At 47.1% G+C, this 18,392-nt stretch overlaps 3 protein-coding genes across 3 annotated transcripts; 2 read left to right on the top strand and 1 right to left on the bottom strand.

The window, feature by feature from the left end:
* Window positions 1-204: 204 nt before the first annotated feature.
* On the top strand, window positions 205-2,500 carry LOC128297328 (THO complex subunit 1). Its single transcript, XM_053032953.1, has 2 exons — window positions 205-288; window positions 384-2,500. The coding sequence occupies exons 1-2, from the start codon at window positions 241-243 to the stop codon at window positions 2,439-2,441; spliced, it is 2,106 nt and encodes a 701-aa protein (XP_052888913.1). The 5' UTR covers window positions 205-240; the 3' UTR covers window positions 2,442-2,500.
* Window positions 2,501-3,022: 522 nt separating this feature from the next.
* LOC128297197 (dipeptidase 2) lies at window positions 3,023-5,129 on the top strand. The gene is made up of 2 exons (XM_053032796.1): window positions 3,023-3,834; window positions 3,908-5,129. Exons 1-2 carry the CDS (start codon window positions 3,025-3,027, stop codon window positions 4,427-4,429), a joined length of 1,332 nt encoding a protein of 443 aa, XP_052888756.1. The 5' UTR covers window positions 3,023-3,024; the 3' UTR covers window positions 4,430-5,129.
* A 56-nt stretch (window positions 5,130-5,185) lies between these two features.
* LOC128310329 (zinc finger C2HC domain-containing protein 1C) lies at window positions 5,186-9,056 on the bottom strand. The gene is given in 6 exon segments (XM_053046946.1): window positions 5,186-6,463; window positions 6,545-6,750; window positions 7,205-7,304; window positions 8,174-8,710; window positions 8,897-9,014; window positions 9,016-9,056. Coding segments are annotated over 6 exon segments (1,677 nt in total). The 3' UTR covers window positions 5,186-5,788.
* Window positions 9,057-18,392: the final 9,336 nt, after the last annotated feature.

Here is an 18,392-nt window from a genome sequence, read left to right as displayed (position 1 = left end):
TGGAAGCTATGGATGGAGCTATTATGAGTTCGCTCCATGAAGCATGTAATGAAATATGAAATAAAATGATAAGTACAAAAAGGCCCTTTCTTCCATTGTGTTTGCACATGGTGTGTAAAGGGTGCTTAAGATTGTTTGACACGTGGGTTGTTCTGTTTACAGCATCCACCTTGGTTTCTCGATTGAAGTTGTTTACATGCTGAAAGTATCACATAGCAAAAACGAAGCGCGGTGGAAAAAATGAGCTCAAATTCATCTAATTTTCTCGTGCTATTAAAAACATTTACCGTAAGTGAATGGGTTGCTAGTTTCATGACAGTGCCGCTAGCCCGCAAACGTTTAGTTTCACAAAGCAAATCTCGTTTTACCGTACGCTTTTGCAGGAATCGCTAGAGCGTGCTTTCGCGGTGAACGACATCGAAGTGCTAAAGGCGGATTACGATGCAGCGCGGGCCAGTGATAACGACAAAAAGACAGCCCTGCATCAGGCGTTTCGCGATATGTTGCTCACGAAAGCGGAAGACATACCGGCGATCGAGGGTTTCATTAGCTTTGCGGTAAACTCCTGCCGGAAGGATATGACCGTCGCTACGATGCCGGTCGTACTGCTCGGGGACATCTTCGACGCGGTTACGCTGGACCGGGCCGAACAGATCTTCACGTACGTCGAGAACAATGTGGCAATCTGGAAGGAAGAATTTTTCTTCACCGCTTGTAAGCACAATCTGCTCCGGATGTGTAACGATCTGTTGCGGCGACTATCCCGCTCCCAGAACACGGTATTCTGCGGTCGGATATTGTTGTTTCTCGCCAAATTTTTCCCCTTCTCCGAGCGCAGCGGGTTGAACATAATTTCGGAGTTTAATCTGGAAAACATCACCGAGTACGGTATGGATGGGAATGAGATGATTGTAGAGCAACTGTCCGGAGGTACGGATGCGGAAGCAGATGGAGAAGCGGAAGAGAACAAACTGAAGATTGACTACAATTTGTACTGCAAGTTTTGGGCACTGCAAGACTTTTTCCGCAATCCAAACCAGTGCTACAGCAAGGTGCAGTGGAAAACGTTTGAGACGCATGCGAAGAGTGTGCTGTCCGCATTTAGTAGCTTCAAGCTGGAGGAACACCGAGCATCCAGCACTACCTCGAAATCGCACGACGGAACCACTGCCGCCCATTGCCCAATGGAGGAGGATGAGATCCGAGAGTCGGGTCACTTTTTCGCCAAATTTCTCACGAACCCGAAGCTACTTTCGCTACAACTTTCCGACTCCAACTTCCGGCGCTCGGTGTTGGTACAGTTCCTGATCTTGTTTCAGTACCTTAATTCGACGGTGAAGTTTAAGGCGGAAACACACGTACTAACACAGCCGCAGTGCGATTGGTTGAAGGAAACGGAAACACAGGTCTATCAGTTGATCGAAGAATCACCTCCGAATGGGAAAAAGTTTGCCAACACCGCACGTCACATGCTGTTGCGCGAGGAACTGTGGAACAGCTGGAAGAACGAAGGATGCAAGGAGTTTAAACGTCCTGAAGCAGTGCTGGAGGATACGGGTTCATCGACGGGGCCGAATGCGACTATGAGTGGAGGTGGTGCATTGGCAGCAAGTGTTTCCACGACTGGAAGTGGTCGACCACCGGCTAAACGACCCCGCAAACCACTGGGCGATCTGATCCGTGATGCGACCCGGCAGGGAAAGTTTTACATGGGCAACCCGGAGATCACGCGCCTGTGGAACCTTTGTCCCGATAATCTGCAGGCATGTAAAGGCACCGACCGTAATTTTCTTCCGTCGCTTGAGACGTACTTGGAAAATCCGAAGGAAAAACAAGACCCATCGTTCGAATGGCGTGCATTGCGACTACTCGCCCGGCAATCACCCCACTTCTTTACACTGTTCAACACACCCTCGTACAAAGTGTCCGATTACTTGGAAAGCGTACGGAAGAAGATCCAGAAGGACAAGCTGGACATTAAGCTGGAGCACGCGATCCAGGAAGAAACGGCTCCAACAAACGCCGAACAAGGACCGGAAGCGGAGGGTGAAGGTCTGGTGGGTGAGGAAGAACAGGAGCAGATGGATACGGAACTGTTGAAGACGGAGCAGCTAACACCGGAGGACAAAAATACACACAAAACGCTTGCGGTGACGAAGGAGCAGCTGTCTGAGCTGGCTCCGAGTATTGGGCGGGATTGGAAGAAGCTGGCAACGAAACTTGGTTACGGTGCGGATGAGATACAGTACTTCGAGTCGGAACATGCCACTGTGGGGGAACAATGTTGTCACCTGTTGACGCTGTGGTTCGACGACGATATGGATGCAAGCTTGGACAATTTGGCGTACATATTGGAGGGTTTGGACATGATACCAGCGGCCGAAGCGGTAAAACAAATGATTGCTCTGCTCAGCGAGAAGGTGGAGGAGGTATCGGAATGAGAGGGACATTTAGGTAAGTAATGTAATTCCAAACGTAATGTTTACAAAATAAAGAATAATTTACGATAAGTAAGTCTTTATTTGTGGTCGCTTTTGCTCGTAGTATAATGGACAAATAAGATGTATCGCGTTTAAGCTGATGTCGACTGGAGAAGCGGTCATTGTGTAAATGTTTCAAAACAGGTCCTACCAACAGTTCGTTTGAACCGCTTTCCTTTTCGCTGTAGTTTGTTTGACAGGCCCCAAACTATCCCCAAAACGCCACAGGACAATGAGTTCGTGGTTCTGCGCATGTCCTGAAGCTTTCCCACAACATCAGCACAAAGGCTGTTTTGTTGGCACATTAGCTCCAAAAAAATACTATTCTACGTTTTCATCACAAATTTATAACAAGTTAGTGACCAAACAGTGCACTACGCGGAAAGCTTTCAGGGTAAAATGAGTAGTGCGCCAATGGTGACGATTATCCGAAACGTCGCTTGATGTACCTCCAACGCTAACTTCGGTAAAGTTCTGCCCCAAGAGTGAGTGTGTTTTTAATTGCTGTATACAACCCAACATCCCCCCGACCCCAAAAAAAAACATGAATCCAACAACGATTCCAAACCACGACTTCATGGAGCTGCATCCGGTGCATCAACATCCGGCAGGTTGTAAGCAGCACTGTTTCGTCTTCACCGAGATAGCGGACATTGAGCTACCGCCCGAGATTACCAAATATCCGGAAAAGATTAAGAACGGTAGTATTCATTCGTACACGAAGGAAAGCATCTCGCCACCACCACCGAAGCTGGCCAAGGATCGACGGAGTCGCAAAATAATCGCGCTCGTGTCGGGGCTGCTCGTCTGCGTAGCACTGGCCGCGGGCATTCCACTTGGATTGCAGCTCCGGTCCTCCTCGCTGTTGGAGGCCCGGCTGGCATTTATCAGACGGTTGCTGGTGGAGTCACCGCTCGTGGAAGGCTATTGGGCGCCACCGATGGGTGCCAACTTTAGCAAAAGCTTCGCCGAGGTGAAGAGTGGTATGGTGGGTGCACTGCTCTGGCCCATTGCCGTACCGTGTGCGGCACAGTATCTGGATGCGGTGCAACTGACGCTGGAGGGACTGGACGATGCGAGAAGGCTCGTGGCTAAGAATCGCGATATGGCGGTGGTCGAAAATGCGGACGAGATGGAACAGGCCCACACCGAGGGCAAGTTGGCGATTTTGTTCGGGCTTGAAGGTGGCCACACGCTCGGGTCCAGTTTGGCCGTGCTTCGATCGATGTATTCGCTGGGGGCACGCTTCGTTTCGTTGACTGGCGTGGGTTGCACTACCCCGTGGGCCAGTGCCTCGATACGGAACGATTTTTTCGACGAAAATTTACCTTCGACATTGACGAACTTTGGAGAGGTAAGTACATACGACCCGAATGTGCAGTACTCATAGCGCTCACCTTGATGTTCTTTCCAACAACTCTCCACAGATTGTAATTCAGGAAATGAACCGTTTGGGAATGTTGGTGGAAATATCGAGACTCTCCGAACCGGCCATGATGGTTGCGCTGAACGTCGCCAAGGCACCGCTGCTACTGTCCAACGCGCTGCCCTCGTCGATGGCTTGCAACGGAACGACGGCTGCCGTACCGGATCACATCCTGAGCGCACTGTCCCAGAACGGAGGTGTGCTGATGCTGAACGTGGAACGATGCGGCGATAAGCCGATGTCGCTGAAGGATGCCATTACGGCCATTAACTACATCCGAGCGATTGCCGGCGTAGACCACGTGGGTTTGAGCGGGTCGCCCAAAAACTATCCCCTGCTGTTGGCCGAGCTGGCACGCGACCGGTTGTGGGGTTCGGTGGCCATCAAGAAGCTGGTCGGGGGCAATATTGTGCGGGTGCTGCGTGAAGTCGAGACGAACAAGAATCGTTTGCCGCTGTCCGAGGATTGGATACCGTTGGAATCGATCGAAGGGAACGCTTACTGTCGGTACCCGGAGACGTAAATTTGCCGTTGGGTGGTAGCAAAACAAGGTATTATCTTCCACGTGCACCACACACGCGCCTCGAGTGGTGCGAGGGTGCAAGGCTAAAGCACACAAACTTATATGAATGATACTACACTAGCAAATAGCAAAGAACCAGGCGGCGATCGCGGATACGATCGCGTTCCGAATTGGGGATATAGTTAATATGTTATAGAGCGAAACAGAACAGACAAATATTATCGCATATCAATTCTTCAAAAACAAAACAAATGAACCATTGATTTACTCTTTCTCATTCTAACTCGTTCCTCTGTCTGTTTGTTTAAAATATTGGGCTTAGAAACAAGTGTAGTTTGTAAACAAAGGAAAAAAAACCCAGAAACAATGATCTTACGATCCTCATAACCTCTTAAAACACACAACACACGTGTAATGTTGCAATCATTTTGTAGATGTAATTGGGAACTTAAAGCAAAAGGATGGATCGCCTTGTCGTAAAAGGACCTTCAGACGGTCCAGAGGAATAGATATTGATTGGCAATCAGCAGCAAACAGGAGCAGCGGCGGCAACAAGAACCTAGGCAAGAACCACTTCATTCTAGCTTCCGATATATGTTACGCGTTATTAGTGCCGTCTTGTCCCAAACATTTCATTCCGATCGACTCCGGAGATGAACTGCTCCAGGAAGAAGCCGAACGTTACTGTCCTCTACCAAGGGAATACAAACTAATAAATGTTTTACCAAAAATAAACTACCTTCGTTTAATTGCTGATGTTTTATTCGATACATGTATGCTCAAAAATACATCCAGGTGTTTCGTCACTTGAATTTTTCCATTTTCCAACAGGCACACATACAAACACGCACACACACTCACACTCACTGCTACGCGCGCTTGCAAACGCACAGACGCGCGGACGCATTCACACAGCCATATTTAGTATATAGTATTCGTTTGTCGGATCGACCACGTGTTAGTATACCGTGTGTGACATTTGTTCTGGGTGTTTCTTCAACTCCTCCATTTCGAAATGCTGGACGTTATATTTGTTGAGCTGCTAATGTATAAGGTTTATGGCTGATGATGATTATCGTTTGCATTGTCTCATGTATGCTTTTATGAGTATATTGGTTTTGTTTCCTGTTAGATCCGGATTCCGATCCGGATTTTCGTTAGTTTGTACACGTGTTTACTATTTGCGTTCATTTAAACGATAACGTTCGTACGGGAATTTGGACACACAAAAAGGTTGCATCCAATTAAGAGGGCGAGTTTTCCAAACCTTATCAAGCATTAAATTATGCAGTTAGAGAAAAAAAAAACATTCAAGCAAATGGCAAACATTCCCGCGAAACGTCTCCTGGCCTGGACTGATCAGTATTTCCGAATGGTGGACGATGCCTTCGGTTTCGGTTTCGGTTTGTTGTGCAGCATCGTGGCACACTTCGGGATGTGCCGGTCGGCGGCAGTTTGATTGAATCGACGCATGCAGTGGGGACACTGGACGTAGTCCGGATTTTCCGACGGTGGCGGCGGTGGCAGATCGGACAGTTTGCCACCCCGTGCGAGATGGGCCTTCATCTCCTTGGCGGCACGGATTGTCGCGATAAACTCTTCGTGCTTCTTGCGCCAATTGCTCGGTTTTCCCCCGGCACCGACGCTGGCCGTCGAAAGCTGACTAGATTGTTTCCGGTTCACCGTGGCCGCCCCAATGGAGGTGGATTTTTTCCCTCGCAGCACGAAACTTTCCGCATCCGTGCCCTGCACACGGTGCTTGGTGATGTCGAATATTTTGCGCTTTTTCGTCTTCGTTTTCTGACAGATTTGGCGATGCTTGTCGATACGGTCGGTGGCAAAGTTGCGACTGCAAATGTCACACCGGGTCAAACCATCCGGCACGGGTTCGTTGGACGGTGCGAGCATGTTGCTGCCACCGTTGGCTATGGAGGACGGACGGCGCACCGAACTGGCCGAACCGGACGGACTTGGCAGCGTGACCGTTCGCGATGGTCCGTTCGATTTAACCGATCGTGGTGTGGCCACTCCGGACTGGAAATGCGGAACGAGAGGAATAGTACGTTACTTGGTAAGAAGGGAAAAATGCGTGCTGTTTGCACGATCATGGCTTACTTTGGCGGATCCGTTTGGTGAACGCGTTGCCACAGAGTTGGTCGTAGCAATCGGTGATTTTTTCAGCGACTTTTGAATGGAACTGCTGGGTGAGATCTTTGTGGACGATCCGTTTGATTTTCCCAACTTTGACGGAGCTGCGTTACCGTTGATAACATTTAGATGATCCGCTGTATCTAGCCCATCTTCATCGATCGATGCTGCATCTAATCCCAAAAAAGGAACGTTAAAATTAATTCTTATTATATAAAAGCACATAGCAATGTATGTGACGCAAACCGGAAGGAATCAAAGCTAGCAATAAGGAAGACAAACAAAACCCGTCTCGCCCAATAAACGATCAATCAAACGTTCGTTTTTTTTATAACTCAATAATACGTGGGTACCCGTCCCACGTCTGGCTGTCATAAATTATTGAAATTCGTTCCTTTTGCGTCCATAATGTAAAGAACGCAAAATCCGTAACCCTTTCTATCTAGAGGAACCTGGGGAGGGCACCTACACCTGTATCGCATTCCCACCCAGCAGAGGATATACGATAATCGATTTTTGAAAGGTATGCACATGACGTGTGGTTCTCCCGTGCTAACTGACGGGTCGTTTACAGTGCTGAGGAAAAGGCCCGGGTGTAATTGGCCTCGGATATCGATCCTTACTTACCTGGAAACTTTTCCAGTTCCAGAAAATTATCGTTGTCATCATAGCCACCGTTTGGATCCATCATCAGTGCGCCCGGGTCTCCACCGTTACTGCGTGTGGTCTGTAAATCGTGCGATCGGAATGGAGAGAGGTTTGGGAAATTCACCCACATACAACAATGTACCTTTTTTCCCTTGGATGCATTTACATGGTGGATCGTTAGAAGAGAGTTCGATTTATGCGCACTGTCTGTCGATTTAAGGGGGTAGTACACTAAGCCATTTTATAGTGTGTTTCTTGCTTAAAATTCATGAAATATACAGGACGAAAAACAAGACAGTGCCTAGTTGAAGATTCAATTCTCTAAATACCCCAATGCTGACTAGACCACAATTTTCCGAACGAAATTATCTGGAAACAATGTGTTGATAAGTTGACTTTAGAATTCAAGGACAATTAATTTGATTTAACCGAGGTTTAGAATTATTTAAGTTAACACATCCATTTCTGTCATTAGGTATTCAACGTAACCCAAAACTCCTACATACGATGACAGAAAATTTATTGAAAATAAAGAGAAAAATATAGATTTTGCTCTAACTTTAATGGTGTGATGTTTATAATGTCCACCAGTAAACAGGATAACTTTAGATTTGTGTGCTGGGCATCTGAGATAATAGGCATCTGAGATAATAGGCATCTGAGAAAAAACATAATTTCTTTAATTATTTAATAATTTTCCCAGTCAGAAAATGTTGGTGAAAACACATGAAGACATGTTCTACACATAAAAGTTTTGTTTAGAAAAAATGTCACCTTTTTCAGGCTTCCACAGTGTACTACCCCCTTAAAGAGGGCACAAGAAGCACAAACGGCCATTTGTGACCCCCCTCCTCTTGTAACGCAACCCAGTTAAAGTTGGTTTGGTGAAGAAACTTTCTTCTTTTGATCCACTTTTTACACTAAACACGAACACACTTAGCTACACACCTGCATGGCCACGAGACTGTCCTGACGTAGGTTGGTCCCACGCGCCTGGGATTGGTGCTGCATCAAGCGGGTCCGGGAACTGGCCGATATTGGTGGGACACGTGGTTTGTTGTTCAGGCCCGTCTTGGCCACGCCGCGCGCCAGGGAAGCACCACCACCACCATCGTTGCCGTTACTGTGGCCGTTGCCGCCGACGGAGTGGTTACCATGGGCTACCGTCGGTACCGTGGAAGTCGTTTGGATCGGCTGCAGTGGGTAGCTTTTGTCGATGCCGGCCACCCGATGGCGCCGTTCGTCGAACATTTGCCGAACCTTGCCAGCACCGAGCGTGGACGATAGGCTGGTGGCATTGAGCCGGTCGGTAAGCTCCACCGTTGCGCTTACCGCGCTGCTGCTCGTGGTCGATGTTGTTGTGGCCGTGCGACCGCCCTGCGACGATGCAATGGCCACCGTACCGGTCGTGGCGGTCGTTCTCGTCGCAATCTGCTCTATCTTTCGCTGGTCACGTTCCTGCTGTTGGCGCTGCTGGAAGCGCATCTGGACGTGGAAAGAAAAATGCGGGATTGAACGATACACATCGTGAGTGAGTGCTTAGGACACGGAAACAATTAGGACACGTTTATGCAGCAGCATAATGAAACCACACCACCCACTCTTGAGTGCCTCCGAAGGCCCAACAACCACGCCATTTTGTTTTTCACCCTTTTTACGGAGCCACCGTACCTTTTTCACTATATTTTCATATCGATTCGTAAAACTTTCGATAATATCACCGTAATCCAGCGATTTCAGCTTCATGTTCACCAGCGCCGGGATCACTCGGTGGCTTTTGTGTGCTGTGCACAGACGATGTGGCGCGCGTTCGCTTTCCTGCGAGGTACATCCGCGTCTGAGCAACGGCATCAAAACAAAACCACCGTCGTATCCGTCGCAGGGACCGAGTGCGCGAGCATCGCTACCGTGGCTTTTTGGTTGCATACAATCGAGGGGGTGGGGTGGGATGAGGTCCCGACCCGACGAAGCATTCAGGCTGCACATTTTCCGACCCGGTCGGCAGGTTGTCGAAAACTGGGGTACATTTATTTATAGCAACTTCCCTCCCGGCAAGGCAACCGAGCAATCCGCGTAGGGAATTTATGCAACAAGGAGCATGGGCGCGCATGTTTTTTGTTTGGTTTGTTGTGCTGTTGTTCAGAATGTGCTCGTGCACCGAAGGGGAATGTGGATGGGGGGTGGGTTTTTCTTTTTTGGTTAATAAAATAAAATGTACAGGAGTACACGTGGAGCTAGAAATTGAAAGCGACATCAGTGGAACTGGGGGGTGGTGGCAGTGGATTGGGGACACGGTTGTCGTGGTTGTTGGAGTTTCAAATAACATAAAAAAGGGATAGCAGTGTTGAACAGCAACAAAGCCCGAACTCATGATGACACCGCCGATAGGAATGGGATGGTAATGGTCTAACGTCGTTGTTCAACAACCCGACGGTGGCCTCCGGCGAGAAGCATCCACCAGACTACCAGTTTTGGGGGGCAAAAAAAGGAAGGCCTTTACGACACTGGTCAAGTTACGCTCGTCGATTATAATGAGGTGGGTGATTATGATTTCCAAAACGAAAAGAGGTGCCATGATTCGTTACAATTTGTAATAAAATTACCACATTTCATACCGAATATACTTTAGAAAGATAGTATGACGCCTGCGTATAGTAATCTTACATCAAACGTCCGCAACGGCACACGCCGCAAGGCTTCCAGCAAGCTACGGCCCGTCCAGGAATCATCCAAACTGACACTCACCGCACCACTAACGATCGTTCCGCGCGTCAGCAAAGGATCGGGTTTATTCCCGTTTCCGCCGTTTGGCATGCGTTTGGGCGTGCTCAATGCGGGAGCACGCGTACGATAGTGGCACTCTCGACACGCGGCACAATACTGCCGCCGGCCACCTGTTCACGGTCACGAGATGGTGGGCAAGAATAGGATTCCCCCCTCCCCAGTGTTGTCCAAGCCGTGCGCGGATTACGGACAGTTTTTTTTGTGGAGTCGGTAAACGCCACCGATTACAACTACATGCCAGGTCGATTTGGCATAGACAAAGGACACTCCAAACAGGGCCCGTTGACTATGGTCGACAGTGGGAGCGGCAAAGCCATGGTGAATCATTAATGCACCGTGTTAGCAGCAGCGGAGTGGAAAGAAAGCAACTGCACACGTGGTGTGTGCTACGATTTAAATATCGATTGCTTCGTCGACGGTGTATGGCGTATATATCTTTAATCGAGGCCGAATATGACAGACAGGCAAGCCATTATTGCTTTTCAGTGTCATGTAACGTGTCTAGTAACCATTCTACCATCATGGATAGAACTGATGGGTTAGATAAACCTGGAAATGGTAGGGTTTGTGGCTATTTTTCCTTATATTTCAACCTCACTTCCCTTCATTCCCCAAATCAACCTCCACCTCCAGCGCCCTTTGGCTTTTTCAAGGTCAAATATTAAGTGAATATATGAAGATACTTCGCTAGGCCAAAAAACTAACAACTCATCGGTTCTAGAGCTCTGTCAACTAGCTCTTTTAGAAGAGTAAAAAGCTCTTATTGAGGTAACATCTCAGTAGCTAGTACTATCCGAAATCTTAACCTAGAACAGTGATAGAATATAACTCTTACTAATTGGTCTAACCTGTTGTCTAACGGTGTGGTTGAAACAGTTCACACACCTGTACATTTTAATTGGATGAGAGTAATTGATACCATTCATGGTATCAGGTTTGCAATGTAAGCTCGTCCATTTTAATGCTCGTTGGTTCGTAAAGTCATGACCTCATTGGTTTATTAGTGGTGTTTGGAGTTTGACGCGATCTTTCAGATGGCATTCGCTTCACTTCGAGTATCAAATTTCTGGGCAACACAAGACTTGAAGGTGCGAACCTTCATTATTTTGCCCAGGTGCTCACAAGTCAAGTAATGACATTTCCCCTCACTTTAGCATGCAATTTACCTCACAGGACTGGCCTTCGTTTGAAGACGATAAGGATAATGGGGTAATGTTATACAGATAGAGCTCCACTTGAGAGTTTACGCAGCATATTTATTTTAATGACGACAAGGACCCCTTTTGGCAAGCGGGACGTGTACCGTAAGGGACAAACACGTGGAGGGAAAGATGTTCCGGTAGTTGATATATTCCATTGGCATAATTATTTTAATGAATTCCACACAGTTGGGTCTGTTCGTGACGGGGTGTTGCAGGGATAGTGCAAATTTAACAGCCCAGCCAGAAGAGATTGCCCGTGTGCGAACAAAAGATTTGATGAGTTCTTAACCAGCTGTTGAATAGAGCAAGCTTAATCCTATCATATCAGGATCATAACATTAACCGCATGACGTCGAGACGTACAAATTGCGAATTGCCGCCCTAAAATCTTCGAGATTGTTTTCTAACAAAAGACAGACATCTTGCCTGTTCCCAGTGACATGAACTAATTAAGTAGCTAGTTTGCCAGAAGACGGTGTACCGAGGGTCTTGTCACGCAATATGTTTCGTGGATTAAGTAGAGTTTGGTAGGAGATTCAATGAAGAACTTTTTCGGGAAGAGCCTAGGCTGTTCATAAATATTCAGAGCCAAAATATTTGAGTGACTGAGTTGATTTGGTTACAGTTTGTAGTGAGTAAGTTTAATAGTCTACTTAGAATTTCATTTATTCTCGGTATAACATAAATATTAACAATACTTTAAACATTATTGTTACTTTAGTGTATTATGTGTTACTTTGCTCATCTCACAACATTGTTGAAATTTACCATCGTGCGTTAGAAATCGATTCGAAATAAAAGACTAGCTAGACAAGCACCGTCCGGAGTGTTACGGAGAGACAGTTTGTACTGTCTCCGCTGTATCTCGTTTGACTGGTCCAGTTTTGAACAAAACTTGATACAAACTAGATTCCACTCAACTAAACCAGCCGTAGGTGTTCCTCACGACCCAACGCGCAGCAGTGCTGTTTGCAGGCTGAATGTCTGCAAAACTCACTTTAATCAACATTTTTCAGCATGCAAAAGGCAAAAGAATATGTGGGCATAGATTCAACTGCATAGCGTTCTTCAACTTCAAGATTTTAAAGTCTTTTGACTCATTGGCTGCGAACTAATGTCTCGAATGTCTTTTGTGGGAACGAGCAATAAAAAAAATGGCAAAATTTACCAACCGAATGAGCAGTTTCAATGGCATTCCTCTCGTTATTCGTTGGCATTTCACTTAAAAGGCATCCCTGCCTTTGTCCATCGATCATCGTTTACCATATTTAGTTGAATGGCGTCGATTACAGCGCATCCGCCCTTCCCTTCGGCCTGTGTTGCTACCGACAGTCATTATCAATTTACTGTTGACGAACGGCGAGAAGCGTCATATTGCTTGCGTGATGGACCTTGGACAATCGGATTGCTTGTTTACGGTGAATAGCTGCTTCGGCAGCGCGTAAGATGTCTGAATCGCCTCAAGATTACATTCCAAATAAGCAGTTTGTAATGTACAAGCTGTATGCATAAGATGCTTTTCCTATTAATTGAAATACACAAACAGTTGGCAGTTATAGTGTTTTCCAGAAATCAGAAACCGGTACTCATTGGAGTACCTAAATCAACCGTTAATAATCAGTTACGGTCTGTTAACAAGAATCAAAAGAGGAATACCCGAACCCCCAAAGGAGCAGAGGATAGAGGAATTTTATGAAATATCACTGATCAATATGCTTATGGAATATCGTTGGAAGAAATCAGTCGTCTGATGAAGTTGCACACGGTTTGTAATCTTAGTAACGCAATAAAATTCTCCCCGGAAAGTTCGTAGCGCGCCGTAGTGGTGGTTGCGGTCGCGGCCCCGCATCGAACCCATATAAACTCTTGCGTGTATCGAACTACCCCATTAAATGGCAATATTGCCCCCATGGTTACGCGAGGAAGCGCCGTCGGTTTTGCTTCCATTTTTCCCACCGGTCGGACAAATTGATGGCCCGATAAAATCTAGACCGTCCGGAACTTGAAGATGCTTCACTAGCCACCAAGTGGCTCCATTAGCTGGCGCAGTTATGGTTGGCTATCTAGCTGTAAGCCGGTGTGATGTGTGCTTTTCAATGTATCTGGCAGAAGACATGTTTGTGTGTGTTTGTGTGTGTGGGAGGGGGGGGGGGGGGTTTGTTTATTTGCCTTTATCACACATAGTAAGGAATTGATTTTATCAATTGATCGAACGAAACCGGAATAGTGGGGGTTAGGTTGATAGTATGTTGGGGGTTTGCGAGGTGCACAACAAACACAATTACACTGCAGCAGATGCCAAGGTCAGGGGAATAAAAGTGCCGAAGCCGGCACAACCATTTTCATGCTATATTGGGCGTTGGGGGGGTAAAAGTCCGCAGACTTACATTTCACACTCACGCACGCATGTACTGCCCAGACGATAAAGGAACATACTGTGGTCGCTGCAAGAAGGGCAGGAGGGCCGTTCAAAGGCAGGTCTTATATATGGGCGATAAAGTGCATATGATTTACTGCAAGACATTAATCCATGCTGATATATGTCGCGTTTGCTGTTAGCATCGTGCATCGGCATCGCGTTGAAAAGCAGCTGCCCGAGCGGCGTTATCCGTAGCCTCGGACATTAATGAGGTAACGGTCGGTTTACGAGATGTTGTTACGAGCAATTGTTTTACATGAGTCTTGCCGGAGTATGGCACTGCAGTTCGATTTTAAATAGTGTAGAGATGAAGAAAGATTTTAAACAACACATTAAAGATTAAAGTCTTCGGAATTAAATTTGTTTAAAAAATGTTTAACGTTTTCATCAATCGTATAAATGTTAAACTACGTCATATGATTACTCCCAAAACCGTACGTCAAATAATCATGATGAAGAACCATCTTTTCACGGAACACTGATTCGTACGAGCGAAAATCAATGCCGGATTGTTATTCAACCTGACCATTAAAAGCGTTCGAAAAAAAAACAGACACATACGGTGTGGCGTGCGGGAAAGAAACAAAAAAAAATACAAACCCAAACAACCCCCTTATATCTAACCACTTCAATTACAGAATGCATCGAAAAACGATTCAGAAATAAGACGAAATATACAGCAGTTTTGTTGCTCATTCGTGCGCGAAGTGTGTTTTGTTGTGAGCGCGTAGAATCTGCAGCGCACATTTCCGCATCTGTGTGCTTCCGCCTACACGCGGTAGAAGCGGTAGGGTGCGATCGTCGGCCTAGTGCTGCATTTTGTGTTTCGAATGCTCCTCTCGATCGGACGATCGGTTGGACGATCCACTTTATTAGCACTTCTTATTTGGGGGGTTTGAACCCCCATCTTTCCATCTTTTCAGTTCTACGCATAAGGGAGGGAGATCTTTAGACATAACAAGGGTACGATCGAGCCGCTTTGAATGATTGATTCACCATGAAGTAGAACAAAAATGCAACCAGTTCAGTTTAGCTGAAATAGCATCATTGCGAAAGACTTTCTTTGCGAGTCTCGTGTAGGGAATTGGCTTGAAGCTTTGCCAGTGGTGTTTCCTGCCAGACATCAAAACTGCTCCGTACCACACAGAGACTGTGAGTCATCGTAAGCATTTGTTCGATCCACGTTTGGATGGAAGGTCGGACTTGAAACGAGCAACAAGTTGAGTCAGCCCCGGGCGGAACATGTAGCGCTACACGGGTGGCTACATCATCACGGGCTTTAGCGACGGAGGCGACGAGTCGCAAGCCGGACCGAGCGGCAACGTTCCGTACGGAACCGGAATGCTTTTGCTGGGAGCAATGGTCGGCGGACGCGTACTTACGTAGGAGGATCCAACGTTACGCGAACGAACTCAACGCGATCCATCTAACCGGCAACCAAGGACGGTGACATGGTTGCGTTAAACAGTTACAAAACTTGTAGTGCTGGAGGAAACTTTTAAGGTAGTTGTAATTACTTTATTTAGTTATTGCCACAGAAGGATAAGCAATATGACTCTTCGAGGAGAAATGCTTCTTGTGACAAATGTGCAGTACGCTTGTAAAATATGATTTATTACATTACAACTCGAATGTCCAATGGTTTCGCTTTCCAAAATTGGCTATTAAGAAGATTGAATGTAGGGAGGTTACAATTTACTCCGAACTCCGAAAGTGGAACTCCGAAACATTTACCCATTTCCCGCTTCCCAGTCACCAGTAGAGATACGGTTTTTCCGATAAGCAAATAACAGTTTATTGACGTTTATGAATTTATTAGCGGTGTGGCAGAACCCTCCAACCTGTTTGAGGTCACGTGGACCACTTACCTGCATCTGTGCCAGCCTTGACGTGCCGACGACGGCGGTGGGTGCACCGGCTCTAACCGTCGTCGTTGGGCCCCGACTGTCCATGGTGGCCGCGTTTCCAGGAAGCGAGTCCTCTTGCTTTATGGTGCGGTTGGAGCTGAAAACGTTGGCAGAGAGACGAAAGTGCGTGTTAGTTGGGCGTTCATCGTCGAAATGGTAAACGTGAGCAGGAAACTCTTTCGCCGCTGTGAACCAGCAGAGTGTCCTTGAAAATTGTAAGCCCGAAGATTCGGCACGGCCGAATGGGAGTCAAATAATTAGGACACCGAAAATTTCGAACAACGGGGTCTTGGTCCGTGTTCGGGCCCCCTGCTGAAGGGGGGTTTGGTTGACATCCAAACCTACATAAGCGCTGCTACCGTGAGCGTTGCGTGAGACGCTCGGTGCAACCCTTGGTTTGGGTGTTCCAGCGGTAATTAACTGTCCGTAATTCGATGAAAGCCGGCAAACGAAAACTGAAAATACAGAGCGCGTTCACATCGACAAACACACCTTCAAATGCAAATGATGTCACGTTAAGCATTGCATTGTATGATGTGAATCATCGGCCATCGTGGCTCCCAAAGGTGCTTACGAGCGGCACGACTCGTGGCCAGTGGGGTTCGATTTGGCTTCGAGAAGCGGAGCGGATTTTATAGTCCGTTTATGGATTCGGACTCCGATACCGAAATAGGCAACTGGCGGACCGCCAACGCCAACTGCCTGGGCGTTACTGGAGCTTGGTTGCACGAACTCCCCCTCCCAGCAATCGCAGTCATCAAGCGGACGGGGAGTGCAAAACAAAAAAAGCTGTAAGGTTATTTCATTTCGTTGCTTCGCTGCGGATAGATCTCATCGCATTTTATGGATTGTTCATATTTAATCTGGTCGGTTTGTCTTTTTATTTCCTCCTTGAACTACAAGCAACCCCACACCATGTGGAGGAGTCGTAAGATCCCGACGGATGGACGTTGTGTTCTACAATAAATCGACCTCGCTTATATGGCAACAATAAGTGGGAAACGTGCCAAAAAGCTCGCTCAAAAACCGGGGGATTCTGAAATCATTTGCACACGAAACGGTGTCTCTTTTGGTTGAATGTCGTGAAGATTGTGTGCCAAAGTGACCCGCACGCTCCAAAAGTGTCATAGATTAATTAAAAGGCGTGAAGGAAGATATGAAAAGGAGCATCTTGCTTATCGTGAATTAAAATACAAATTCACGGATTGAATTCCAGCAGCGATCGGCCGCCTTTTAAACTGGTCTAGTGGCTTTACCTAATGCAAAAGGTACAAAGATAACGGCAAGCAATCAACAAACATCAACATCCAATATCGACCGGCTCTTATCGACGGCAAGCTTCGCTACACGGCGCTGTTTGTTTGAACGTGGGAGAGTCTGACATTAAAATGGAGTTTTCGTTTTCGTTTTTTTTGCACGCCGTTGGAAGACTTCCGGTGTGAAAGGTGGAACCCCGGACAGTGCGATGGTTGGCCGGAGCAAGGACGACCGACCCACCGTAAACAGCCAACGGAGTTGTGGGTGTAGAGCGCTGCAAACGGGCGACAAACGGTGTGTAAACTAATTTTGTACCAATCGCCGAGAACCGAGTGCAACTGCCCTTGCACCTTTGCTAAGGGTAAGCACGGTAGACTTCCCGGTTCTGTTGCAGGAGGTATCGTTCCGCAGTGGTGTCATCTGCGCCTGCATAACGATACTGTCAAAAGCAACAGCATCGTGTCCCGCGAGTCACGGCCATTTGCTGTCGAAAGAGACGTTGACCTGAAACAAAGTGCTGTGCGATGATGGCTGTTTGTGATGATTCAGGGACTGTTTTAAAGGACGTTGCAATCGATGCCTTCGGTTTCTTGGCGAGTGGAATGAATGGCTTTATGGTCATATTTTTTTTATTTTGAAATAATAATTGAAAATATAATTATTATTTAATTGTATGCTTTGATTTTCCATTCAAAAAACCTTCAGGAAGTTGGTTGTTGATGTCGTGCGAATTTTCAATTAACAAAGAAGGCTTACTAAGACGTTGCTAAGCATTTCCCATTTGGAACATTAACAAAATTCAACCAAAAATCCCGATGAAATCAAAGATGTATTGGACATACCTCAAAGCGAATCGCCGTTCGTCGACTGTTGATTATGCGTCAGCGTTTCAGATTTGTATTCTGCAAGACGCAACGATGACGCGTTCTTTGCCGATTCACGATTTCACGCTCTTACCAAGAGATGAGTACCGGATGCCGCGCAAATGTAAACACACACTTTCTCCCACTTTGCTTCACTGTCTCACACAAGCACGCGACTGGCGGCAAAAAATCGGCATTTAATTCTGCGGAATTCGCGTGTCTATCACTAGCTATGCTTGCAGCTCCCAGGCAATTAGCTGCGCATTCCAAAAGCGGTATCAATATGTTGGTGGGTATTTCCGATCGTCTGTCCGAGCAAGTGATGGGTTGCGCGAAGAACCGCGACAGAAATAATAATAAAGAAAACAATAACGAAACACGCACCCGACGACGAACGGAATCGCGCGCGCCGAGAACTTTACTACTTCGCTGTCGCCGTGCAACTACCGCGAGCGTCGATGGAAAGCTGCGAAGTTGGCGAACGTAGCGACAGAAATGGTGCTGGCAGGCACGCACAAAAACGACAACAACTCTGCACGCTGCGCCTACTTGGTTGTTCTGTTTTTTTTGTTTCCTCGCGCTCCGTCTCTTTCACACTTGTGTGGACCGGGCGGGTGTGGTAATGTGGTACGCGCTCGCGCTCGCGATCGCGACGGTTCCGCGACCGCGCCGCGACGGAATTTAAACGCCACGCGGTGCTTCGGGGGGTGTGTTTTGCATGCGTGTGGGTGATCA

Source organism: Anopheles moucheti, chromosome 2 (genome assembly GCF_943734755.1).
Source record: "Anopheles moucheti chromosome 2, idAnoMoucSN_F20_07, whole genome shotgun sequence".
Taxonomy (NCBI): Eukaryota; Metazoa; Arthropoda; class Insecta; order Diptera; family Culicidae; genus Anopheles; species Anopheles moucheti.
Note: the sequence above shows the minus strand (reverse complement) of the source record. Positions and strands in the feature narration are given on the sequence as shown.

Excerpts from the sequence above, each read along its gene's own strand:
- LOC128297197 (XM_053032796.1), top strand. The coding sequence starts at position 3,025 with ATGAATCCAACAACGATTCCAAACCACGACTTCATGGAGCTGCATCCG. Across the intron at positions 3,835-3,907 it reads CATTGACGAACTTTGGAGAG|ATTGTAATTCAGGAAATGAA; the intron begins GTAAGTACATAC and ends AACTCTCCACAG.
- LOC128297328 (XM_053032953.1), top strand. The coding sequence starts at position 241 with ATGAGCTCAAATTCATCTAATTTTCTCGTGCTATTAAAAACATTTACC. Across the intron at positions 289-383 it reads TGCTATTAAAAACATTTACC|GAATCGCTAGAGCGTGCTTT; the intron begins GTAAGTGAATGG and ends ACGCTTTTGCAG.